Source organism: Trichosurus vulpecula, chromosome 3 (assembly GCF_011100635.1).
Source record: "Trichosurus vulpecula isolate mTriVul1 chromosome 3, mTriVul1.pri, whole genome shotgun sequence".
Lineage (NCBI taxonomy): Eukaryota > Metazoa > Chordata > Mammalia > Diprotodontia > Phalangeridae > Trichosurus > Trichosurus vulpecula.
In genome coordinates, this window is record NC_050575.1 from 191,875,126 (window position 1) to 191,902,297 (window position 27,172).

The 27,172-nt window shown below is 43.6% G+C and overlaps 1 protein-coding gene across 2 annotated transcripts; it reads right to left on the bottom strand.

The window, feature by feature from the left end:
• Window positions 1-13,539: 13,539 nt before the first annotated feature.
• Window positions 13,540-26,433, bottom strand: TFAP2C (transcription factor AP-2 gamma). Of its 2 annotated transcripts, none has more exons than XM_036751782.1 (7): window positions 26,404-26,433; window positions 19,405-19,878; window positions 19,190-19,241; window positions 17,549-17,771; window positions 16,858-16,976; window positions 14,612-14,753; window positions 13,540-13,825 (listed from the first exon to the last, which is right to left on the bottom strand). In XM_036751782.1, exons 1-7 carry the CDS (start codon window positions 26,431-26,433, stop codon window positions 13,540-13,542), a joined length of 1,326 nt encoding a protein of 441 aa, XP_036607677.1. The 2 variants fall into 2 exon arrangements, with proteins under 2 accessions (XP_036607677.1, XP_036607676.1); XM_036751781.1 differs by lacking the exon at window positions 26,404-26,433 and adding an exon at window positions 22,115-22,162.
• Between the last annotated feature and the right edge of the window lie 739 nt (window positions 26,434-27,172).

A 27,172-nucleotide genomic window follows, 5' to 3' on the forward strand; every position in this document is an offset into this window, starting at 1 on the left:
AAGCATTCCAGGCATGAGGAAGAGCCAGAGAAAATGCCTGGACCTGAGCGATGGAGTGTCTGGTTTATGGAACAACCAGAGAGAGAAAAAAGAAAGGGAGGGAAGGGAGAAAGTCAGGAGCTTGAAAGGAAAGCAGGAAGAAAGGGGGAAGTATTCCTCTAAGGAGGGTGCAAGTGCTACAGAATGGGGGGCTGATTGAGAGACAGCTGTCATGGAGGGGAAAGAGCCTTGGAGGACCTGGCTTTGGATTCCCACTGCGACTTTACTACCTGTGCAACCAAGACACTTTCTCCTCAAAAACTCAATTCCTCTTCTGTAAAACCAAGGGACTGGACTAAATGATCTCTCAGTTCCCTCTCTGCCAGGTCGGCTATAATGGAATCTACTGACCCTGTGTGCTTCAGTCTGTGGCCTGTCACCCTCCACTTCAGCCATCCATACCAAGGAGGCAAGGGGAAAAGGGTGGGCACCGTGCTCGGGGCAGGGAAAACTCTTTGGTGACATGTTAGGCTCAGATCCTCACCTTTCCAGTGAAAGTGGACCCTGGCAGTCCTGGCTACTGAATGCTGCATCAGGTTCAGTGCCTGAAGTGGATTGAAGCAGAGATGCTGACTGGTACCATGAAAAGGGCATTGCATCTAGAATCAGGGGGCCCAGGTTTCAATCTAATCTTTCCCAACCTCTAGCTGTGCAATCCTGAGCAAGTTACTCAGTCTCCTTGTGTCTGTTTTCACAGTCAGGCTCCAAAGCTGGATTCATTTTCAGCACTCTATCTGGTATGCTATGCCATGTTGCTCCTACTAGTGAAAGTTTCCTGGGCTTTATGGACCCCATTATTGTACTACCCATCTCAGGGTTGGTTTTGAAGAAAGTATTTTGTAAACTGTAAATGTAAGCTACTGACATAGTTATTGCAGAGCTTAAAGTGTTATTTTTTAATTAATTTCTTTATTTTGAGTTTTTGACATTCACTTTTATAAGATTTTGACTTCTAAATTTCCTCCCTTCCTCCCTCCCCAAAATGGTGTGCAATCTTATATAGGCTATGTATGTACAATCATATTAAACATATTTTCACATTAGTCATGTTGTGAGAGAAGAATCAGAACAAAAGGGAAAAACCTTGAGAAAGAAAAAAGTATTCTTAAAAGATTAATTCCAACACCCTTATTTTAGTAAGGGGTAAATTGTCAAATGGCAGCGAGGGAAAAGGAGGGCCTCTTTTCACCCAATGGAACACCCCCAAGAATTGAAGGGATGGTCAACAAGTGGAAGGAGACTTAATTTCTGGACATGCCTGTCACCCCTCCAAACTCCACTGGCTCCTTATCACCTCCAGGATCTAATACAAAATCCTTTATTTTTCATTCAAATTACTTCATAACCTACCTTTCCAGTTTTCTCACACTTTGCGCCCCTACCCCACCCCACCTCCACACTCTTTCATATGGTATACCAGCCTCCAGGATGTTAAGAACAAGATACTCCTTTAGGGATCAAAATAGATAGAGCACCAGCCCTGGAGTCAGAAGGACCTGAATTCAAATCAAGCCTCACTTACTAGCTGTGTGACCCTGGCCAAGTCACTTAATCCTGATTTCCTCAAGTGATTAGAAGACACTCCATCTCTTGGCTCTGGCCATTTTCTCTAGGTATCCCGTATCCCTGGAATGTTCTCTTTCCTCATATCTTCTGGCTTCTCTGGCTTCCTCTAAATGCCAAGAAAAATTCTACCTTCACAAGAAGCCTTTCCCAACTGCTCTTAATTCTAGTGCCTTCTCTCCATTAACTATTTCCTGTTTATCCTATAGAAATCTTGTTTGTACTTATTTGTTTGTATGTTGTCTCCACATTAGATTGGGAACTCCTTGAGGGCAGGGACTGTCTTGCCTTTCTTTGTATCCTTAGCACTCAGTGCTGTGCCTGGAACATAATAGGCACTTAATAAATGCTCATTGACTGAGTGACCTCTCGAAGTTCACCTCCCAAGGAAGTTTTCAACAGGAATAAAAAATCAACATTGTTTCTTATTTGTCCAGCCTCAATCATGCTCTAGATGCATACGTACCCTAGTACCCTAGTCATTTGCAAGATTACTTTGAGTATCCCAATGAATCTCTTCCAGTACGTTAGACCCCAACCACACTTATCAATTAGGATGGATGAAACCACTAATATGGGCTCAGCCCACTGAGGAGTTGCAAAATAAGTGTGGCCATGCCTCCCCAAAAAAACTCTGATTTCCAGAGGGATAAATTCAGTGTTTAAAGTTAAAAAACAAAACAAAACAATGGATTTGGGCAACTGACCTGGGTTCAAATTGAACACTATAATTATAAAATTGTCTGACCATGGAAAAGTTATTTTGCCTAGAGGGTCCTCAGTCTATCTTTAAAATGAGGATATTGGAGTAGGTGATCACTATGACCCCCTCCTGCTCCAAAAGCCTATAATCTTAGAAACCAATTTGAGACCAAGAGGATCTTTACTCTGCAGTATGATTGGAGTGTGGAGGCAGAAGGGATAACGATGTAGCATAGGAAGTATTACTATCATCTGACAAAGAAGCAAATAGAGACTGCATTGGTTGAGAGAGCCAGTTGGTGGGGAGCACTGAAAGCTAGGAAGAGGAAATTGAACTTTACGTAGTGGAGAACATTCATCTCTCTCCCGAGATCCCACCGGCAAACTTCAGTTGATGGGAAGTACCATTTAGGGGGATCTTGTGTGATTCTTTTCTTTGGTGATATCATCAATCACATAGGTAGAGTCAATACAATCACCTAAAAGGCATTCTCAGACCAGAGGCGCCACACCCACCCCCCTGTGAAGCAGGGCAAACGTTGGGAACACAAACACAAAATTAAAAGTAGTCGCTTTGAAGAATTATATGAACTGATACAGAGTAAAGTAAGCAGAACCAGAAAAACAACATAAACGATGTCAACAGAAATATGAGCTATCACTGCTACAAGAACAACAACAAACCTGGATTATTGCATAATTATAATAACGATCTAGTTTAGCCCCAGGGAAGAGTTTATACCAAAAAAGTTCTTCCTTCTGCTTCTTTTTAGAGGTGTGAGATGATGGGTATGGAATATTGTATTCCAGATATGGATCAACATATTAGTTGGCTCTGCTGACCAACTTAACTTATTTTTCCTCTTTCTTTATTACGAATGATGGTCTAATGGGTAGAAGAAAGGGGAGGGATATTTTTGGAAATGAAAGTGATATAAAAATATTTTAAATTATAAATAAGATTTTAAGAAAAGAGGCCTTGCCTTCGAGGAGATTCCACTTAAAAAAAATCTCCCCTCAAAGTCTGTCGAAAAGAATAATCTAACAGTTAGAAAAGCATTCAGTGAATATTTAATGCTATATTTGGAAAAAGCAAAGCAGAAAGAAAAGAGTTTTTGCTAATCAGCCCAGAATCAGGAAAAGCCCCTGCCTCAGCTGGGTGACAGGGAGGAGGCACCAGAGAGTCAAGGAGACAGTGTGACCCAAAGGCAACTCTGAAACCTGAGAGTGCATTTACTGGATGACCTAATTAAGCACCGTGTCTAATGCACCCATGACATCAATTAACATCAAGCATACATATTTGAGGGCAAAATTTGACCTTTCGACCAGAAAGACTTCTAAGTCCTAATCAACCCACTGGAGGATGGAAGAGACAACAGTGGAATCCACAAGGGGCAGAGAGGCATCATGAGGCAGGGCAAGCTAATGGTTTGGAATGTTTTCTCCCTCCTCCTTCATAATCTTTATTTTTTTAAAGCCAAAAAAAATAAACTTGTACATGGTACATTTAGTTCCACAACACCAACATCCAAAGAATTAATCTTGGAGGCTATTATAATTTGGTTTAATAAATGACTAGTTGTTATTCACAGTTGTTACATAACCTCAGGGCACCCACAGCTTCCCAGATCCCTGGAGATCTTAGAAAGGGGAATGGCATAGCTGAGAGACCTGTGGGTTAGGGTGCCCCCTTTTGTGAGGCTCAGATAGGCCATGCTTGCCTCCTCTGCTAGATTGTATTCTAATGCTGCATGGAGGTACAGTGCGAAGGAGAGCCATGGCTCTCCAAGGGTATCACAGAAGAATGGGAGCACATCTTAAGTTTCAAGTTGGGGCAGCTAGGTGGCATGGTAGATAGAGCATGGCTGGCCCTGGAATCAAGAGGACTGAGTTCAAATCCAGATTCAGATACTTACTAGCTGTGTCACCCTGGGCAAGTCACTTAACCCTGTTTGCCTCTGTTCCTCTTCTGTAAAAATGAGCTGGGGAAGGAAATGGCAAACCACTTCAGTATCTTTGCCAAGAAAACCCCAAATGGGGTCACAAGAAGAGTCTGAAATGACTCAACAACAACAACATGGATCTGTTGACTGACTTTTAGATTTTTTGTCTGAAGATCAGCCTATCTGACTAGAATGGCCAGAGTGATAAATTTGGGGTACTCTGGCAACCAAAAACTATTTCCCAAAGCTAAAAGGGTTACACTCTACATCGGTGGGAGGAACATTCATATGGAATAGCCATAGAAATGATATCACAAGCCCTTAAAGTACTGTTGCAACAATTCGGCTAGCAGCAACTGTTAGGGGGGTGGAAGACCAACACAAGCCCAGCAACTAGAACTGCCAGCACAGGTTCTTTTGATCTGCTTTACTAAGGAAAGTAATGTTAAGGGGTTAACAATCTCACTTTAATCCAACATGCAAATATCTTTCACTTAGTTCAGGAGGAAAAGCCAGCACCCTGAACTTCAGAGCAAATACAAACAAATTACAAATATCAACAAAGACAATATGAACAGACCAAATCACTATTCATAGTTACCAGGAAAACATCACCATCTGGGCTGATAAGCCAGGAGGCTCTTAAGGACAGCTGCCCAGATTGGTCTACACATTGTCACTCCTCCAAGAGTGAGAGCCCCAAGACAAAATCCTGTTCAGGGCCCTGAGAACTCAGAGCCTACTTAGCAAAAAGGTGTAGGGCCTGGGGCTTAGCACCTAGTTAGCAAAAGAGTGTGGGCCTAGGGCTTTGTATCTAGCAAAGCTTAAACAAAGGCATTTGATTACTTTAGCATTTCTAAAAGAGAAAACAGTAAAAAAAAAAAAGTCAATACAAGTATTCAACTATGCATATGTATATACTTCTTGAATATATATATAGGGTGTCCTAAAAGTATATGAACTAAGACTTTTAGGCTATCTTGTACTATATATGTTCATTAACTTGGTGGGGGAGAGGGAGAAGGGTAGACCAGAAGGTTTGTATTTGAAGAGCAGAAGTGTTAAACCCAAGGACTGCTCAACACAGCACTCCCTATCTAGTGCTAAATCAGATTAAATGCAATTGGGAAGTATTTAACAAAATAAATAAAAATACAATAGAACACAGATAATGCTAATGTATAGTTTCCTAAGTCAGTAGGTGGCCTGCCAGGATCTGTAAGGTTTTTGTGGCTCCCATTTCTATTTGAGTTTAACACCACTGATTTAGAGAACTCCCAGGGAGGAATGCCTACTCAGCAACTTTCTAGTACAGGCATACCTGGTTTTATTACTCTTTGCAGATATTGCATTTTTATGCAAATTGAAAGTTTGTGGCAACCCTGCATCCAGCAAATCTATGGGTGCCATTTTTACAATAGCATGTGCTCATATCATGTCTCTGTGGCATATTTTGGTAAATTTCACAATATTTCACACTTTTTCATCATTATTCTATCAGTTCCAGTTATCTGTGATCTTTGATGTTACTATATTCATTATTTTGGGGTGCCATGAACCGCACACACATAAGACCCAACTTAATCCATAAATGTCATATGTGTCCTGACTGTTCCATTGACTTGCAGTTCCACCTCTGACTCTCTTCCTGCCTCCCTGTTCCCTGAGACATGATATTGAAATTAGGCTAATTAATAACCTAGCAATGGCCTCTGAGTATTCAAATGAAAGGAAGAGTCGATTCATGTGGCACATTTCATTGCTGTCTTATTTTAAGAAATTGCCACAACCACTCTTGCCTTCAGCAACCAGCACTCTGAATAATTAGCAGCCATCAGCATCGAGGCAAGACCCTCCACCAGCAAAGATTACGACTGGCTGAAGCCTCAGAGGATGGCTAGCAATTTTAATAATGAAGTATTTTTAAGGTATGTACATTTTTTTAGACATGATGGTATTACACACTTAATAGACTAATGTAGAGTAAAAGCTTTTATATGGACTGGTAAACCAAAAAGTTTGTGTAACTCACTTTACTGTGACATTTGCTTTCTTGTGATACTTACTTTCTTGAGTTATTTGGGTGGTCTGGAACTGAACCTACAATGTCTCCAACATAAACCTGTGTCAGAGAGATACCAGGCTAAGTGAAACTTTAAGAGCCAGGGCCCTTCCACGTCTGGGTCACATGGTCAGTCAACAAACATTTTAGCCAGGCTCGACTGTGCTAAGCACTGGAGAAACACAGAAATGTATTTTTTTTTAAAAAAGATACTCCCTGTTTGGAGTTAATGATTTATTGGGGGAGACAACATGCAAGTAACTATTTGCAGACAAGCTATATACAGGATAGATTGGAGGTGATCAAGAGGGAAGCAACTTAAAGGGGTGCAACCTGAACACCAGTAGACCAGCTCTCTACTAATTAGCATAAAGCCTTTAGTTCATTAGTTTATCTTCTGAGAAAGGAGAAGTTTAGAGTATCAGACTCTGGGGATAGGGTCAGTGCATGCAATCTAGCCCATCCAATCCCCATCTAGGTGTCTCCAAGTGGTGATCCAACTTCCACTTAAAAGGCTTAGGTGATGGAACACTCCCTGCCCTCCTGAGGAGGCAGGTAAAATCTCCTGAGAAACGTAAGTGGACAAAACTGATCCTGAGCACCAGGCTTTCTCAGCAGACTCCCGTTTCTGCTACTTCTTGCCTAAGTCCTCTTGGACAAATCATATTGTTTTATTTCCCCACCTACTAAATGAAGGGCTGGAAATACATATCTAGTCAGATCTATAACTTTATATAGTTTCCCCATTGCCATCCATTTGTGGGGCCTAGGAATGAGGATTGGGGAGAAGAGGGTGGGGGACAAGTACAGGTTTGGGAAAGGAGAAGGAAGGGCTAGGCCCTGAGTTGGGGGAAAGGGTGGGGAAGAAAGCAGGGGAAGAGGGGAGGACGCTGAGGATGGGTCTGGATACACGCCCCTGAACTCTGCTCCTCCTTCCTCCCTTCTCAGTTAGGCTGGGGCTGAGGAAAGGAGGGAGGAAGGGTGTTCCCTGAAGACACAGAGCCTTGGAGTCAGCACCCAACCACCCTACCTCACCTCCCTGACTCACCTTCAGGTCCTTATCCTGCAAGTACACGCACAACTGTGTAGAATAGGTAGGTAGATTCATCCCAGGTAGGCATTTCATGCTCCCCACCCACCCCCAATTCCCACCAACTAGCAGTAGTGAAGCAGTCCCTTTTAAAAGTTTGCACTTTACCTCCCATAGAGGGAGGACTTCCTCATGCTCCTGGATTGAATCATGTTCCGCCATTCTGAAAGAGCTCCCTTTTCCTCAGATATACTTTACCAATTAGCAATTAATCAGTAGCAAAGAGAATTCTGAAGGGTCAGGATACTTGGGTTCTAATCTTAGCTCTGCCAAATGACTTACTTTGTAAAGGAAGGTCTGACCATGTTGGCCCCACTCCCCACCTCAATAAACTCTGTCTGCTCCCTATAGTCTCTCCAGGATCAAGCACAAAATACCCAGTTTAGTATTCAAAAACCTTGTAACCTCTTACCTTTCTAGTCTTCTTGCACCTTACCTACCCCCACATACTCCCTCCCTCACATACAAGACACCCCACTCCACCCCCTACTTGATTGTTGATCCCAGTGACACTGGCCTCCTGGCTGTTCTAAGAACAAGACACTCATCTCTCAGCCCTGGGCATTGTCTCTGGCTGTTCCCTATGCCTGGAATGCTCTTCCTCATCTGTCTGCTCTCTTCCCTGGTTTCCTTTAAGTTTCAACTAAAATTCGATCTTTTATAGAAAGCCTTTCCTAACCCATCTGAACTCTAGTGCATTTCCTCTTTCAATGTTTATTTATCCTGTACATAACTCGTGTGTACATAATTGTTTGCTTTGAGTTTGAGGGCAGGGAATGCTTTTTGCCTCTTTTTGCCAGCACTTAGCAAAGTGTATGGCACATAGTAGGTGCTTAATAAATGTTTATTGATCAAACGACTCCAGGAAAAGTCACTTAACTCTTCAGGGGACTAAGTTTCCCTACTTGTAAAACAAAGCTGGATTAGAGGATGCCTCTGGTCCCTTTTGGGCTCAAAAAATTTTGATGGTCTTGCAAGAGACCTAGGGTCAAGTGAGTCTTATGAAAGCAAAACTGGAATTGCCTTCAGGGAACTCCTATGGAGGTGCCCGGCTGTGTTTTAGAGGTTATATGCAGGGGAGAAGCCTGGCCCTGAAGAAGCTGATCCCCCAAGGAAACATGCCTCCTAGCAACTTCCTGTTGGCTAAAAAGTCTATGTCTGAGATTAAAATGCAGTCCTCCTCTTTGGTTCACAAATCCCCAAGAATCACTGATTTGATTATCATCCCTGGTATTCTCAGGGTGAAAAGCTTCAAAGATAAGGGTTGTCTTAGATCTTTGCCCAGTGTTTGAGCTCATGAGGATTTGGGAGTCTCTCATCTATATGATTTTGGGGAAAAGGCACTGTGGTAACACACCTGAAAGAGAAAAGGCACACTCACTCACCAGGTAAGTTTTCAAAGCTGACCTGCTTGCTACCCTTAGCTTCAGCCTAGGTGAAATGGCATCTTTACTAAATTCCCCTATGGAAGGAATGGTGAGATTTGTAGATTCTTACCTAGGAAACAGGTCACATTAAACAATGTAGACTATCACAAAAGCATTCAGATTTGAACATTGGGCTGAAATCTGAACACTCTCAACAATTCTATCATAGAAACCTGTCCAAGGACTAACATTATGTGTTTCAACTGTCCTCAATTTCCACTCTCCTCATCCATCTCCCCCCCCATCAAGATGTTATCCATTAGAAGCAGGAAAATAGCAGTGTTTATGATGCTGCCAAAAAATAATTGAGTACTCCATGAAAATATGGGCTCTAACATAACAAATAAAAAAAAATCACAAGGTCAAGTTGTTTCTGCAGAAGATCATGTTCCATGTTACTTGCGGACAAAAGCTCACAAGTTTCTTTATATGCTCTGTGGAGTGTGGGCATAATGAAAGCTTGGATTGGCAAAATAAGGAAGGGTTCCAGTTCTGCTGAATCACTGGAAATGTCACATGGAAAGCTGGCCTGCCAGTGCTGGCTTATAGATTTCAGATAGAAGCAATTGATTCACTGGAAAAGAACTGGAATGTTGGGACAGGACCTAAAGAATGAGAAACTACAAGTTATTGGTTACAGGCTGACGTAAGTAAATGTTGAAAAGAAAAAAAAATTATTCCTATCCAGATAAATCTTCATTCATCCCAGAATCTGAACTGTGAAAACAAAGCTCACTTATCTTCCACATGGCAATCATCAAAAGGAAAAATCAGAGGCAGCCAACAGAAAGCAGAGTAGAGGTTTGATAAGGGTCAATAACCACACTCAAGGCAATGGAAGGGTCTCATACTGAGACTAAGCCGTCTCCATCCATCACTTGTCCAAAACCATGAGCCACTGCCATTTCCTTCTCAAGCCAATGGTTGTTACTCATAGCAAAGGAAGTTGGCCAACCTCCTACAGGAAAAAGCCTAAAAGGGAAAAAAAAAACCATCCAAAGCAGCACTTGAGGATTGGACCCACTGCAAAGTCCCATCCAATCACCAAGGACCTGCTTCTTCCCAAGCCATGGGATAGGTCTACCTGGTGAATGATTCCAGTTTGGTGCCCCAGCAGTACAGCACAAAGCAAACTCTGATTTCAGATTCAGATACTGACAGACTAGCTGTGTGAGTTAGTGAGCTGCTTTGCCTTATCAGTTAAATACAACATACCCCACAGGTCTCTTGTGGAACCCTACTACAGGCTCTTTGGGTTCTAAGCTTTTCTCTTCTCTCTTCACCTGTACATGAACCTACCTTTTTTTTTTTTTTAACAGCACACAGGAGTATTTCAGAAGTCAGAATTCTTTTTGGTGGACTAACAAGATTGCAATTGTCCTCACATAAGGAGCAAAACTAACCCTGTCCCTTACTTTCACAGGACAAAAAAGAACGATTCATTTAAGAGCAATCATTTCAAATGAGAAACAGACCAAACTCTTTACCTTTCCCTCCCGTATAATCCATGCTCCCCTGCCCCCAACCAAAATTTATGCCAAGACAACCATGAAGTTTTCTTGGAAAACACCCTGTTCTGATAGTAAGACCTTTCAGGATATTTTGAGGCATTGTCTTCTGGGACATCATTCTAAAATTGTAAGTACCCAAACTGGTTATCATATTGGCCCAAGGATCAATGTATAGCTCATCTTAACATTCTTAGATACATGGAAGATGAGTCAGTGCCATCAGACCATTGGTTTTGCTTCAAAGCAACAAGGAATGAAATGTAAGCATTCTTATTTCCTCTCCCAGAGGGCAATCAATTACTTCTGAGCCCAGTTAAATCCACTAATAAAAAGCTCACATTTTAATAGCTCATCTCCAACAGACTAATGTGATATATTGATTGAAATGTGTTGTCATGCAAGATAGGGATTACTTTAACATTTGAGCATATGGGTGCTTTGAACAAAAGATACAGGTGATCTAAAGAATAGCCATGAGCAGTGTCTCAACCACTCATCGCTTTATAGCCTGATAATGTGAGGCAGTAGGAGGCCTGGATGGATTCAAATGAGCAAATAAGCAGAGGTAAGTTGCTCTCAAAAATACTGTGCCCCAATACAGGCATGGAGAGGTATATAGTTTAATTTTATGGAAATGCTAAGAGGTAGACACTGTTTAATTAGGGAGTCATGTTTATGGATCTTCAGGAGAATTAAGTATTTTCCCTGGCACCAGGTCAGTGGCATTTCAAGAAAACAGTCAGTCCATTGTTGCCAGGAATAAATATACTAGATAGACGCCATAGAACTTGATGGTTCACTGTCTAGGAAGCTCACAATATGAATGAGAAACAACCAGCACACACTCAGGGCCCTAAGAAACTACTCTAAGTCTCTGTTGAGTCATCCCTATCCGCATTCTTTCTTCTCAATTGTCTTTGGGGCATTTCCAGTACATAGCCTAAATTGCAATTAGGCACAGCTCTTGTAAGCCAGGCAAGATGTGGAGATGAATAGAATCTCTTTCCCAAAACTGTCATGTTCCAAAGCAAGGATTCTACATAAGGAAAAACTATCAAACCAATCTCTCCCACCACCAAAACGTCCACTTTTCTTTAGTGGTTGCTACAGCAAAATCAACTGTGATCTATGTAAAAGACCAACCAGATAAATCAGCCTACAAACATTCAGCGGCCCAGATCTAATCACTGCCAAGGCACAAAATATTAGACTTAACAAAGAAAGTAGAAGCTAGCTTTAAGAGATACTTACAAAAGGACTTGGGAAGAACTGTGAATTAAGGACTTGAGAACCCAGGCTGATGGATCAATGATATTATCCAATGTAGAAAAGCCTACACTCCCTGTTTCCTTTCAAAAACAAAGCCATACTAGTCAAACTATAAACATATCATTTCCTGGAAGATATGCCAGGGTACTTAAAACTTGAAATTAAATATTGGCGGTATGTGTCCAAGATCTCTGCAAACACTCTTCCCTGCCAGACTTTCCTTTCTCCTAAAGAAAACTACACAAAAGGGGCCCACCATTCACTAGTCTGCAGAGGCAGCAGAGATGATAAGATACCTTGAATATCATAGTTAAATTTCTACAGGAGATACATAAGGTTGACTGAAAACATCACTGTCTTGTATTAGGCTGCTTGCATTATGCTAAAGCCATGTCCCTAGCCAAGGAAAGTCTATGGTTCTTCTCCTTCAGGACTCTCCCGAAAACAAGATGACTCAAGATTGCCTTAACGAAAAACACTGATTCTCTTTGACACTTTTTTGCCTGCCGAGTAACTAGACTCACAATTTAGAATATACAAACTGCCACAATTCCTCCAGTTATGAATTTTTAAAAAAGGAAAAACAACTTTCATTCAACCAAACATCCACTGCTTTGCTTCTATTGAGAATACTTTTATTATTATAGTGATCATATACACAACAGAATTATATTGGGAACATTTACAAATAGGTGGTTATTTAAAACCTCTGTCACTTGCACACACGGAACCCTCACTCATTTTTGCAGAAGCAAGTCATCGGAGAGATGTTACAATTATTGCCTTGTGAACAAACAGCTTTGATTGGAATATCTGATGGCAAGAATTGAAAATGGAATTTCCTCTCCAAAAGTCCAAACATTTTAAATACCCTGTATAGCATATGTACTTGTTGTGCTTAAACCTAAAAGACGTGTTTAGTTCACCCCATTCCCTTTTAAAAGTTACCAAAATTAAATTTGAACCCCATTAAAAAATTAAGTTCACCAGTATTTACACATCCCATTAAATTACACATAAATAAATATGTACATTCAACACACTCTTTCTCTTAATACACAGAGCGTCTCCCTGGTAGTATTTTTCTTTGCCTACTAAGGCAAAAAAAAAAAAAAAAAGTTAATAAAATGTTATGTGCCTAGTATTTTCAAGTTTCGTTTTTTAAAAACAGACCCGATATAAATATGCAAATAAAGCTGATACACCTTGAGAGAAAAATGTTTTTCAAGACATTTCAGTTTTGAGCACTAATTCAAAATTCTTTATAACACAAAAAAACACCTACAACACAGACTTTGACTAAACTTTTGTAAAACCTGAATTATCTCCTTTGGAAGTGTGTCAAATGTCATCCAGTAACAAGGTCAAATGGAATTTTTTTTCCTTCATAGGGTAAGACTTATGTGATCTAGGAAGCTAGGTAACCTTTTACATAAACATTGAATGAAGATAGATCTAAACACCATTGTCTAATACTGCAAAATGGTTGTTGTTGGCATGGAAATTTGACTTAAAAGGAATAATTCTTAATAGCATCCAAAATGCTCTACACCCTTGGCTATTAGCACTGGGAATTTTAGAGGTTCAAAAACATTTTTAGCACCACTTTTAGAGCAAGGGGGAAGGGGGAAAAGGAAGAAAAGGTTTAAGGAGCAAGTACCCAGCAAGTACCCAACAAGTACCCAAGCTTGTAGTCTTCTGATAACTTGTCCACAAAGTTTGGAGATACTGCAGCTTTAGAAACACAAAACTCCAGAATGGGAGGGTGTGTAAATCATGAAGATCCTGAATAAGATGATGTTTAATGAAGTAACAAATTTTTCTACATTGTCCCCTAGGCAAGAAGACGATCCCACTGTCTGTATTATGGAGAATAGTTTCAGTCCTTTTGAACTTTTCCCCAGGCTGTACTTCCTCCCCCCAACCCTTTCTATTTCCGGTGCTTATCCATTTTCTCGATAGTTTTGTTGGACTCAGCAGGGCTTTGGTCGCCAGTGTTCATGTAGGTTTTGTCTGCTATTTTTAATGCCTCATTTAGGTAGTTCTGGACAGATGTCATGGCTGCACATATGGCCGCACTCCCAAAGCCATGCGTTATTAGACTGAAATGAGTCAGGCAGCCTTGAATGGCAGGATCCAAAACTGGGTTGGGTCTTGTATTTCCAAGAGGAGTCCGATCCTGAGTGAGAAGATCTGTGAATTCCTTACAGATTTGTCTAAGAGACAGAGAATAGACATCTCCATGAATAGGCAATATCAAGAGCCAACAGAAGACAAACACATCAATGAACAAGTCATCTAAATACTTTGGGGGTTGGGGGGGGGGGAGGGCACTGTTCTGTGTTCTCAAGGAAACCTGCAAGTACTCATGGAGAGCTAACTACCTGGGGTCTTTGCCAAGCCTCCCATCTCACTTCAAAGCAATTTCATCTTTCAAAGGTTAGCTATTTTCATGGAACCAATGTTTTGGTTGTTATTCGATTTTGTTTTTGCCAGCATGTTCTTCTCCTGCCCTGAATTCCTACTAGTTCTGCTTCATTTACTGTAATTTTAAAATCAATTTAGTGCTAGTTTGGGTGAGAACCTCTTCAGCTGCAGTAACTGATTTGCAGAGGATAAGCAGCAGCTGAACTGGGGCATCTCATTTAGCCACATGTCACATATACATTGAGCCTCATCATTACACAACATCTGAAATCTGTTACCCAGAGAGAAGGTGTACAATCTTTCCTTAAACTTGGCAAGCCAAGTCACATGTTAAAAAATACATCTGAGGAAATACAAATACAAGGATTTAAAAAATAATTTCGAAGATGTCTTCTGGGAAGAAGAATCTCTCCCAATTCAAAACATTCTTTTTGAAATTGCTGAAAGGCAAGGTTTCATTGTAATATACACGATCTCATTTCTTTTGCTTTTAAATATCAACTATTTTGCCCCAACGTGCTTAAGAAACTCAAAAAAACTTTGGTTGGTTATAAGCAACCTGCCACAATACTCACTTAGCAGCAAGCAGCATGTTCTTTCTGGTACCGATTTCATTCCGTCCTAAATGTGGTCTGGTTAAATAGTCTGCTACTGCTTTAGAAGGAAACTCAGTTTCACAGACATAACCGAAATCTCGGGCCAGATGCACAGCTTCACCTATAATAGTGGAATAATTCCAGTCAAACCCAAGCCCAAAGCAAACCAACTACCAGGTGTTACTTCGGCTAGAAAAGACCAAAAAAGTGCTATACTGTTCTTATTTATTTCTATCCTAACAAATTTGCATCCAGAAAATGCAAAAATGCCAATAAATTAATAACCAACAGTAAAAGCTCAAAGGTTCAGGAGATTAAAGAAGCCATCTCTCCTGCACTGTCTTCAGTGTTGGCCCTTAGGACCAACAAAGTTCAATATACATCAGATACAACCTGAACCCCAATCTATGGGACTTCAACAAAACAGTAAATTATAATTTTACTTCATAATAAAATTTTTTACTTTATAAAATTAATCATGGAGTACACTCCGGCTTAAGTCAGATGACTTGAAACTAAAGTAATTTGTTAAATGCAGTCTTTGAAAGGTAGCTAGAGTAGGTAGTAAGAGTTAAAAGCCTGTTCAGAAGTCGGGAAAAGGTGAGTTCGATTCCATCTTTGACACATACTGATCCCTCTGGGCAGGTTACTTATAATCTCAGTGACCCTGACAACTCTCAAGACAAGCTGCACAGCAGGTAAACCATATTTTTTTAGCAAAAAGTAGATGAATTCTTACACTAACAAGGAAAAAAAACACAAAGCCTTTATTTAAGGAAAGGTAAAAAATATCAGAAAAATAGATATATCTAGCTAGAAGAGAGACTACAAGCATTTCACTTTTTGTCTCCAACTCTCACTTTAACATGCATTTTTTTTACTAGCAAAGCTTCCAAGAAGACCCAATTTAAGTAAACTCAGTTGAGTTGAAGACTTTCAAAATTCCTAGTACGCCCAACATGTTGCTCCTTCCACTACCAAACACCTGTCTGTCCAACTGTATGCATTATTGGCCCCTTATGAAGGAAGGGGAGGAAAACAGAATTGTAGGAGATAAGGGCTAAGAAAAGCATCTGTCTCTTCACTTTATACAATCAGTATGCTCTCATATATCACATCTATAGCTACACACACACACACACACACACACACACACACACACACACACTCCAGAAATCTGGACAAAACCAGACTGAAGCAACTGAATTCACAACCAGCTCTCCCCTGCACCACAGAAGAAGTGCTGAACCGAGGAGGGGGCCACCTGAATGGTTCTTTATCCCTTTGGGCCCAAATTTTCCAGAGAAGAGTCCTGTCCAGAATGTTATCTCATTCCCTAAGTCATACTCCTCACTGACTTCCCTTAGGCCTCATGGGGAGACTGAACTACTCCGATGATCGGCCGAGATTGGAGTGTTTGCTCAATCTTTATACTACAATCCTCTCAGTGTTCCAGTCCATTTTCCTCCTGAATACAATATGCTTGAGTTGAGGTTTTTCTTCTTTTTTAAAAGTTGTATTTGTTTGTGTTCTTGGAAACTTTCCAGGGGTCTTCCACTGAGAGAGGCCCAAGGCCTGTTCCCAGCTCTATATGCCAGAAAACAAATGCTACAGGCTCAGAAACACTGAGGGTTGGTTTCCAGAACTGAGGTAGAGGGGTCATGTTGAAAAAGGAACTTGATTCCCATGTTGATAGCTTTGCAATTTTTTAAATGCTATATAAATTGCTACTAGACACATCCCTCACATCACTAGAAGTTTTTTTTTCCTCCTTCTCCATACCTTTGAATTCTTCCCCCACCTTGATAGCACCTCATTATGGACCATACAGAACATCGGCCACACTTTCCAAGGAATGAACAAAAGATAGTAACTGCCCCCACCAAAACAACTAAGTACTCAGTTCAACACGTGAGAAAGAATGGAAAATGCTAAGTCATTCAAGTTTCAAAGGCCAGCCAGGCAAACATTACTTTAAAAATAATCAATATAGCTAAGATACCAATACGTGGTCAAAGCAATTAGAATACAGCCTATTTTGGCATTCAATGCACTGCTTTAGGAAGATTACCCAACTAGTAACCTTCTATACTTTAGCCGCTTAAAGACACACAACCCTCCTCCATTTCCCAAAGATGCTTCTATTTTTTCTTCCATCTAACCCTGGCAACTAAGAGGAACTTACTAGGGTTTGGGGAATAACATCATTAATCCAGCGTACCAACCTTCTACCAAAGAAGTTAGTAATGTCACATTAGCAGCTTTTCTTCGTCCAGCTGGAAGATTTAAACCGATTTTATCCAATTTTTCTCGCAAAGATCGGCCCCCGTTCTTGGATTTGGCTCTATGAATGAAAAGTATGACCAGCATTGAGGTATCAAGTAACAAAAGTAAAATGACAAATTATCGAATTTCATTTAATACATAGACCACTATAAATATCAATTTGGGACTGCTTTCAAATGACCTCCTTTCTGTACCTGCATCACTTTATACATTACAAAACCAAAATTTAGCAGAAACCAACATGTGTATTCTTAAAGCTAGAAGTTATGGAACACAAAATTGAGGGAAAAAAACAAGAGTTTGACAATGCAGAAAGAAAAAAGCCAATGGGAGTTAGCCATTTAGACAATAGCCATGGGAACACCTTAGGGATCGTTCCCATATGGCATGAGAGTCAGATTTTAAGTAAATAATAACTTGCTTTTAGACCCATTTTAGCACTTTCTTCTACATTTAACACTTTTCAAAAAGGAAATGTATGTTTAAAACTCTCTGGGTCTATTAGAATTCAGCGTTAGATTCAAAGTTATATAAACGTTAAAAATACTTTCCCAGACCTTTCATACAACAACACCCTACCACATCTGGGTATCCAGGATGAATACTACCCAAAAAACAGTTTCCCCTCACCTTCTCAACACACCGCCCAATAGAGAAGCATTTAAGCATTCAGGAGAGGAAAGTCTTCGCTGCACCTCAGCTACAGTCACTTTGTATTTGGATGTAGAGCTGAGGAGAGAAAGTCTTCCAGGAACAGAGCAAAATACTTCATTATGATTAACCACTGCTCCTAGCATCCCATCCTTCTGACAAGGGAGACCCAAGGAGTTGCTTTTGGTCATTGAAATAGGACCTGTTAAGAGCAAACAACAATTATCCAAACAGTTCCAGAAGGTGTTAGAGCAGAAGATAGTGTCTTCATAAGTCACTACTGGGTTACTAAACAAAGTGTGTGTTGGGGGGGGGGGGGAGGCAGGCGGGGGGGGGGGGGGGGGAGGGTAGGTAGGTTCCCCCCTAAGAAGCCAAGGTGTCTCAATTTCTAATACTTGTTCTACTACCAATGGTCTTGGTGACCTTTGTCAACCAGATTATTTTCATTATTCTAGACCTTAATTGTATCTCTAGCATTCAGTGTTGTTGTCTGAGGCACATAGTATTACCAGATGCTTAATAAATGCATTTATCATTAAAATACAAAAGTTATTAACAGATGACTCAGAAAATTCCCCTTTAGGGATTGAGTTTAGTCTAAGTATATTGTCAGTAAGTAAAGTAGACAAATTTAAATTGCATATAGTTGGCAAGAATTCTCCGGCAATATTCAGGATCTGGTAGTCACCTTGATTACCAGCAAACTAAATCTTTTTTTCTTTTAACTGCTCCTTACTTCAAATTTATTTGTCTTCTTGGAAACTTTCCAGGGGTCTATTCAAATTAAGTTAATTTCCATACTTAACACTTTTCAAATTGGTTCCTAAAAGTACTGATGAAAAGCTAGGTACTAAAAGAAGTCCTTTATCTGCCACAAAAACCTGTCAACTTGTTAAGACTTCCACTCAGCAGATTTAAAATTTTAAACATGCCAGGGAATAAGATATTTCTACTAGAAAGTCTGAATAAAAGTCTTAAATCAAACTGAATTTTAAAGTGACCTTACTATTCTCAAAACTAAAATGGTAACAAACCATTTGTACTCAAATTAAGGGGCAATATTTTAGCATCTGGACAGTGTCAGTTTTAAGTTTCTCATGCAGAGAGCCAGCAGAATTGAATGTAAGTCGCTCTCTCCCCTCTATAGGTTAACCAGCCTACTAGTAGCACTGAGGCAGAGCTTAGCAATAGCCAGCCAAGCAATCGAATTTCCGCCACATTATTGTACAAACCACCCATAGCCAATTTTCTTATGTAGTGTTCCACCAACATTCCTCTCTCTAGTTCCTTCCAGATGCAGCATTTGCTAGAGGGAAAAAGCAGTCCACCCACTACTGCATTCTGAGACTAAAACACTTGTTCAAGTAGAAAAGTAAAAATTGAAATTTCACCTAAACTTATAGGCATCTTCCAAAACCTGCCTTTTTCCACTACAATCTGTTTACTCCTTGGGGCTTCTGCACTTAAAATACATTAGTCTGTCTCCAACAAACACCTTTGAATGCCTGATCCAAACAGATGTAGAGGCCATTAAGACCCAAAGACTTTTTTTTCACCCTCCCTAAGTCTGAAGGGACAGGCTAAGAGAAAGGTAGGGAAGGCTAATTATAATTAACGTACCTTTCCTGATGACTGTCTGATCATGCAACAGCAAATGTTGGTCTTCCACATTCTAGGGGAAAGAGGAGACAGTTTCTATTTAGAATAGTAGAATAGTAAATAGAACCAACCTGAGGGACTTTAGAAAGGACAGTAGAGCCAATTCTGGCTCGGCCTAAAAAATCCAAACCTGCTTCCCCAGTTTCCCTCTTACAGCTGTACCAGACTGCTCTCACCTGAACATCTTCCATTTGATGGGTCATGTCGTGTAAGCCCAGGTTTTCCACAAGTGCTGCATCTAACCCGTGGCTGTGGGGCTGCAGAAGCAGCTCAGAACGTCTGTAGGTCTCCCTCCTTGCCCCTGGGGCACCAGCATCGAGCCCGGAGAGATGGGGGACAAGGCCCGGCCTTGTGTGGTGGCTCAGGCCAGCTGGCTCCTGGTTTTGCCGGCTGGGCCAGGCCTGTTGCTGGCTGGCCGCTGGCGCAGGCTGGTGCAGGGGGTTGATGGAGAACGGGTCGCCCAGGTGAGAGTACGGGTCAGCAGACTGAGAATAGGGTAAGGGTTGGTAGGGCGGTGGGAAGTAAGGCGGCTGGAAGTCGGAAGCCCCTGAATGTGAAAGAGGTGGGGCTGCGGGACTGTAGAGGTGCTGGCTGACTGCTGGGAGGTGGGGGAGGCGGGGGTTCCCATTGCTGTTCCCATCGTGCCTATCCTAGAAAAAAAGTGAGCGAAAATGGAAGGTAAGAAGGAAAACCCCGCTTTTGCGAAAACCCAGTTAGCACGATCCTCTCCCCTCCAATACTCTCCCTTCAATTCCAGTCCCACCTCGTGCTTTCCCCCTTCCTCGCCCCCTCCCTCTCTTGTCCCTGATTAGGGTGGTAGCAATCAAGAGACCCCACCCCATTCAAAGGCAATCAATACCAAGGCTCGGGGAACTCGGATCCTAGGGAGCCAATAAATTCCCTAAAGGGGGAAGAGAACATTCGGAGGCTGCCCAAGGTTAAAACCACGGGGCTTTGTGCATGGGGAGGACAGGCGATAGGGATATAAAGGGTAACAACAGTAAGAACCTCTCTTAATCGCTGGTTCTCAATCCTCCCCTAACTTGCGGCGTGTGACTTCTCTGCCCGGCATTGAACTCACTCCTTACCCGGGAGGGAGACGAAGTCAGTTCTGATCCCCAGCTACAAATTGAATAAACAAAAGTTCCCCTCAAAAGAACCAAAAACACCTCTTTCCCAGGCCCGCAGAAGGCTCCAAAGGTGCAAGACCCACCGCGCGGTTCTCCATGTCCTTCCGCGACCGCATGCGACTCAGGATCGCAAGTTAAGCAGGCAGCGCGCCGGAGGCGACAAGCAGGAAGGCTGGGAAGGCGCTTTTTCCTCCCCCCCGGGACACCTTCTCACGGTGACGAATTGGGTGAAGGGAGATTAGGGTGGGAGAAAGGGTCGCGGCTGATTATGCGCCTACTCAATCCCTGCCAGCAAAAACTCGCCACATTGCGCACATGCCGCCGGGGCTGGCGGAGGTGACACCCACCACCGTAGCATTGTGCCGAGGAAGAGGCATTTGGGGTCAAGGTAGAAAAAGAATGCAATGCAATCGAGGCGGGACTGCAGAAGAAAAAGGTCAAGAGGAATACCGCCCCCCCCCCCCCTTGGTTCAGGCAAAGAAACTAGAAGTTTGTTTTTTTTTTATTTTTTTATTTCTTGGGGTACTTAAAGTAGCCGGTGCCGGGCACAGCTAACACGTGAACTTTTGGCGCCTCTATACTCGGACCAGCGAGTCTTATCCCGAAGGCAGGCAAGTAAATAAACTGTTGGGACTTGGGAGCATCTGGGGATGGCGCAGCCTCCACTAGTCTCAAGAAGCTGTTTTCACAGACGGCGGGAAGAAGAGCAAGCATCAAATTTTTCAGCTGGGAGTTTGGGGGTAGGGACTGCGCGGCACTCCATCCCTAATTCAGATGGTCACCATCCCGTTCCCCGTATTCCCAACCCGAAGCGTAGCTGCCAAATTGGATTCTCCGGAGGACCCTATCCCCGATACCTTTGGGGTATCAGTGGTCATAGGAGGAGCCTGCAGAGAAGGCATCCTCCCCCTAGCGGAGGGAAACAAGTCCTACACAAGACAGAGTAAGTCCAGTTACTCTGTCCCAACTTGCTGTCCTCGATCCCCTGTCCCACAGTACTAACAAGACGTTCGGTCCGGCTTAGGGTTCTGCCTGAAGCTCAACGCAGCGCAGACCTCGCCTACCTCTGTGCGTCGTCTTCCTCTTCCCGCTCGCCGGCTCCCTCCCTCTCCCTCCCACTCTGCGAAGCTCCTAGTTGAACCTGTCAAACAGGCTTTTTCACTCTAGGACGCTTACGGCCTCATCTGTCCTCCCCGCCCCCCCCCCAATCCCTTAAAGCTTAATATTTTATGTTCTTCTAGATTTTGGATTAAATATGGGCTAAGGCCCCCTATAAGCGACAGTAAGGGAATTGGAGGTGTCATCAACCGTTTTCTTTCATTATTTTATTGTGACTCCCTACTTATACCAAGCCAGAGTCGGAGATAGCCCTGGAAAAAAAATGAAAGGTTCTCTCCCCCCCGTATAAACTTAGGAGAATTTTCACTGTCACTTTCTCCTCTTTGATCCCTGGGTGGTGGTGGGTTAAAAGCAAGAATGCCCAGAGATGCGTTGAGGCATACAGGTAAAAACTGCGAGCACCAGGACTTCTGTGTGGCAGTGACCCCTTAGTTGCAATTAGTTCACCATCCCCGCCAGTTCATTCTCCCGTAGTAGAAGCCCTTAATTTCCTGCCCCTATTCCTACCATCCAAGTAGCCCATCCTCATACTTCAGGGCACGCGGGGCTTGAACTCCTGGAGCCTCCTTTCCCTAAGTTAAAATCCGCCCGCGGGCGCCGGGTTCCCCCATCCCCGCCCTGACTGCGCCTTTCTCACCTCGCAGTCCTCTTCATACTTGACGTTGTCGGCTAATTTCCACAACATGGCGTCCGGAGTACCCCAAAATAGTCGCCAAGATCCAGGATCCCCCCACCCCCCAGGTGGTAAATCCAAAGTTGGGGTCACGGTCGCTGGTTCCCCGCCCCCCAGACTGACTGGGCTGGGCTCTCCGTCCGCTTCAGATAGACTGCATGGGAAGCTGCTTCGGGGAGGTAGCGATTTCTTTCTTTCTCCTTCTCTGGAATGGTCAAGGATCTCTGCCTGTTCCAGCACTTCCCCCGCACCCGCCAGCCTTAATGGGAAGGAAATTAACATAACTCCTCCCCCGGGACTGCACTAAAGGCCCAACTTTCCGAAGACACTTAGCCTAACCAGCCAGTCACAGGGGCCCGACCGGGCGGGCCCCACCCAGAACTCCTCCCTCTCTCTCTCTTTTCTCCGGCGCTGTGCGCTTCGGCCTGGCGTCCAGCCAAGACCCACGCACAGAACGGAGATAGAAGGGTGGGAAGGGTGTGTAAAGAGCGGAGCCAGAGCGGCGGAGTGCGCAAACTGCACTACAAGAAGAAAGCCAAACACTGAAACGCGCCTTTCTTAGCACTCCCAAGTCCTACCCAAGCATGCTTTATTGATTTTTGGGTGGGGTCGTTATTTTGGTGAAGAAACTCGGGAGTAAAAGTAGGGTAGCTTGTTAAGAGTGGAGTGGCCGAAAAACACAGTCCGAGAGGAGCACAGTGAGTGGACTGGTGGCTACTACTACAGTTAGGCAACCCAGCCTTTTTGAAGGGGTCCAAGCTTGCCTGGTAACGGTAGGTAGATGCTCCTTTATCACGGCTAGCTGTCTAATAGCAATTCACGTTTATATAGCATTTTAAGATACTATTTCTTTCAGTTCCAATGCAAGGAATACCACATTACTTCGTCTATTCCAGGCTTTGAAAGGAGTCCTTTAGTATATGTTCACTTCAATTTCCACGGCCTCTGCTTCCTTTCAGCGGTCCCATGCTTGTATTGGGAAGGCTCTGTACAAGGGACCTGCCTCCCACCCTCCACGGGAATGGCAAAAAACGAAGTTTGAATAATCGATCGAAATGTGGCCCCAGAAAAAAAGAAAAAAAAAAGGAAAGAATACTAAGGGAGAGAGGATGTGGGAACCCTAGCATGTGTCAAGTAAGCGAAGTTTCCTTGACTTCCACTTAAAGGGGCTAGACAGTTTGGGGGAAGGGGAATAGATTAAAATAAGCATTCTAATCGTAATTATTGCAAGTGAGGGAGTCGAATAGTAAAATAGGCAACACTGCACGTCTGAATTATTTTCTTGTAATGGGAGAGTTTAAGGTATAATTTAGCTATGCCCTAGAACATTTTCTGAGCTACCATATACTTACTTCAAGAAGAATGGTTCAGAACCATATCGAATATTTGAAGCCATTTTTGGATGAACAGGCTAGAATTTGGTACATGATGGTAACGACTCTGTCTATAAACACAACTACAAATGCAACTCTACTAGATCGCTTCTGTTTTCATTTAATTATACTTTTAAAAAGGATTGTTTGGTCGTTTTTCTTCTCAATGCATTTGAAAGGCAGAAGATAACTGGCCTTTCTCCGACCGAAGTCCTTTCAAATGCTGAATTCCAGCTCTGGACAAGATCAATTCGAATTCTCAGGCTTAGAACAAAATGTGCAAGGGGTAAGAGTCTCGAGGAGATTAGATTTTAGAAATGACAGCTCCTTCTTCTCCCAACACAGGCACCCTAAAAATACCCACTGGGGCCGTTAGTGGGAAATCCCTTCCAAAATGTGGTGTGGGAGCAGGAAGCAGCAGAGGAACAACAGAAGAAGGCCTCAAACCGATTGAGCTGGTATTGATGGAAGATGGGCTCCCCCGCCCCTTTCTAGGCTAGCAGACCACCCCTTCAATGCAGTTACTCCGCCTCCACAAACACACCCCCATTCCCGACTAGTGGCTGGAAAGGCAGGGTTCAGAGGCCCTTCCTTTCTGCCATAGAAGTTACTCCACTATAGAAGCACCCAAGAACCCGTACCCCTGAATCCCACCTAACTTTTTCCATTTTTTGGTAGAGTCTGCTGTAGAGTCGGTCATTTTTCCATACTACATAATTTTTAACTGTCTTTTCCCCACTGCAAATACACAGAATTCAAGACACCTATTAGTAAGGGGGGGGGGGGGAGAGTCGGGGGTGGGAGTGAAGAGAACAGGAGGTTAGGAACCGACCGATGATTCGTAGGGAGACACTGAGGATTCCAAAATTTTTACATCACTTTTTGTGTCTCCCCCCCATTCCCTGGGAACTTCCCAAGTTTTTTCAAAGGGAGCCAAAGATATAGAAGATAGTTCCTACAAAAAATTCTGGTCCTAGTAAGCACAGGTTTCACTGAAGTCTCTTAAAAAATCCCTTTAGGTTGGGAGAAAGGGAGATAAAGCAACTGGTTTGGAGAGTCACTTTAGACGCTTGGGGGTCCAAGGGAGAGAAACATCCTGTGAGGTATTTGAAGAGAGAAGCCGAGCTCCGTTCCTTGCCCTTTTAAGACAACTCTGTTGAAAAAACAAGCATGGATTGTGTGCATACTAGGCTTGGCACAGGCAGAGGTGCAGATTTTAACTGACAGGTCGCTGCCCTAAATGCTTAGATGGCCCTGGTGCTTTGTACTTAAGTCGGGAAGCAGCTAGTTGAGGACCAAAATGTCTACACACCCCCTCACCCAAATCTACACTCAGCCCCCTGAAAAATGCCCTAATCCGCCTTTCCCAATATCAGGCACTTTTATGTCCATCATCTGTCATTCCAAGTCGTATACTGGTTAGACCAGAGATGAACTAGCACAGTGCCCAGTACACAGTGGATACGAAATAAATGCTTTTTGAATCGAAGGAGTTTCCAGTAATTCCCAAGGAAGGTATCCGCTGTCTTTGCTTTCCTTCCTCCCCACTAATAAGGAGAAACTGGTTAGTATTTTATGCCCTGACACCTAATATTTGCCAGAAAAAACCTAACTTCTGCAATTTATACTTTCCTACAAGTCTTAAAAAGTGTCTCCGTGCCGAGTTTGCAGCAAAGCTTGGAATGATGCAGTGCAGGCGGACGCTTGGTCCCCCAACTACAGACAGCTGCTCCCTGGCGGCAGAAGGCTTCCAGGAGCCCTATACCTTCCGCAATTTATCCGCCCTAAAAACCTTCCTTGCTTTAACTACGAAATGGCGCTTCTCCGATCTACGGACGTTTTCTTCGGAGAAGCCCTCGGATTCGCTTCCTCGAAATAAAATCGGAAAGGAGGATCGGGCTCGGTCCGGCCGAGGAACAACTCCTGGGAGCGCTCGCCTCTTTTATCCGGGGCACAATCCTCGCCTCGCGGTCTTCGCACCCGAGGCGGGCACGAACCAGAGAGATTGAATCCCGCTTCTCCCTGCCAAGTTCGAGGCGTCTGCTGGGACCTCTCCGAGGGAGTCGGGCGGCCGCACCGAGAGCCGAGGCAACAACCACACCCCTGGGTTTGGGCAGTGTTTCTTTTCAATTTAACCTGATCCCAGACCCACACACAAAACATCGCGAACACAGAATCTCGGGCTCCTTCCAGTCGCAAGAAGTCTCCCCTCTCACCACCATCCGTGCAGGTGGAGGGGTCTTGGAAGAAAAGGAGCAAGAAGCAGGTGGGAGACAAAAAACAGCAAAGCGCTCGAGGGAAAACTTCCTTCAAACAGGTGTACGCTCCAGCCCAGGCCCGCTGAGCCCCGAGGGGGCGAACGGGCCGAGGCCCCAGCGCGCCTACCCCTGCGGCGGGACAGCCGGACCGACAGACTCCGGAGCGACTGCCTTTCCCCACCAGGCAATTGGCTGCTGGCCGCCCCAAAGTGCAGCCAAACTGCGAACCGCTCTCCTTGCCTCATTCGGCTGCCTCTTACCCCACAAAGATCCCAGGGCAGGGTGGAAAGAGCTGGCCCCAGGGTCCCACTACCTTCACCTGATCGGCCACCGATTCGTCGCGGGCTACGTGTGCATAGTTGAGGGACAGAGACCTTGGGACAGAGCTATCCAAGATAACTGAGGTTGAAGACTCCAGGCCCACCCTTGTTCCTCAGTCCCCCCGGGAAGTCAGCCCAGACTGGTCTAGACTCTGTATCATTTTGCTTGGGAAACTACTCCTCTCCTTCCCAATCTTTTCCAAAACCAGTAAGGGGGGAAACCCGGGGCTGCTGCCCCAGCCTAGGCCCTCCGGCGCTTGAGCGTTCGGCGCCGCTCCCTGTGAGCAGTTAAAGACACATACTTGCCAATCGAGTCTCCCCAGCAGAGCCATTCAGCCTCCCAGTGGGGAGTCGAACTCCTGCAGCAGCTGCCGCTTTAACTGGTCGACCTGCCACTGCCAGAACCCCACACCTGGAAGCCAGGGCCGCCCGCCAGGTGCGCATGCGTGCATGGAGCCTTTTCCCCACCCCCAACCGCTATCTCCCACCATCCCCAAGAACAACAACATGCACACCCAACCACACCCAACTCATTGACCCACCAGCACCTATCTGGGTTAAATTCGTCTAAGATAATTCAGGTTCACTTTTACTTCCACGGGGTATGCACAGGTACCTCCTTAGATGTATGTGAGCCTGTCCACAGGCACAAGTATGAAGTACACACATTTACTTGAGCATATACAGACTCACCAAATCACAAGAAACATACATGCACAACCACGTTTACTCAGTACATAACTGAATGATTTAGGGGTAGTTAGAGCGATGAGCCTGGAGTTGGGAAGACCTATGTTCAAATATGGCCTAAGATACTAGCTGTGTGACCCTGGGCAAGTCACTTAACCTTGTTTGCCTCCGTTCCTCACCTGTAAAATGATCAGGAGCAGTAAATGGCAAACCAGTCCAGTATCTTTGCTAAGAAAACCCCCAAATGGGGTCAGACAACTGTAACTACTGAAGGGAAACAATTATATGATTAGACATATGTTTATATCGTATGTAATCTACTGGAGTCTACGCAGCTGGAGTCAGAAGATGGCTAAACCCAAGCTTAGTGATCATAGTTAA

Coding starts and splice junctions, on each gene's coding strand:
- TFAP2C (XM_036751781.1), bottom strand. CDS start 22,162: ATGTTGTGGAAATTAGCCGACAACGTCAAGTATGAAGAGGACTGCGAG. Junction 17,772..19,189: donor TCAGACAGTCATCAGGAAAG/GTACGTTAATTA, acceptor TGCTCTTAACAG/GTCCTATTTCAATGACCAAA. Junction 14,754..16,857: donor ACTAACTTCTTTGGTAGAAG/GTTGGTACGCTG, acceptor CCACTATTATAG/GTGAAGCTGTGCATCTGGCC.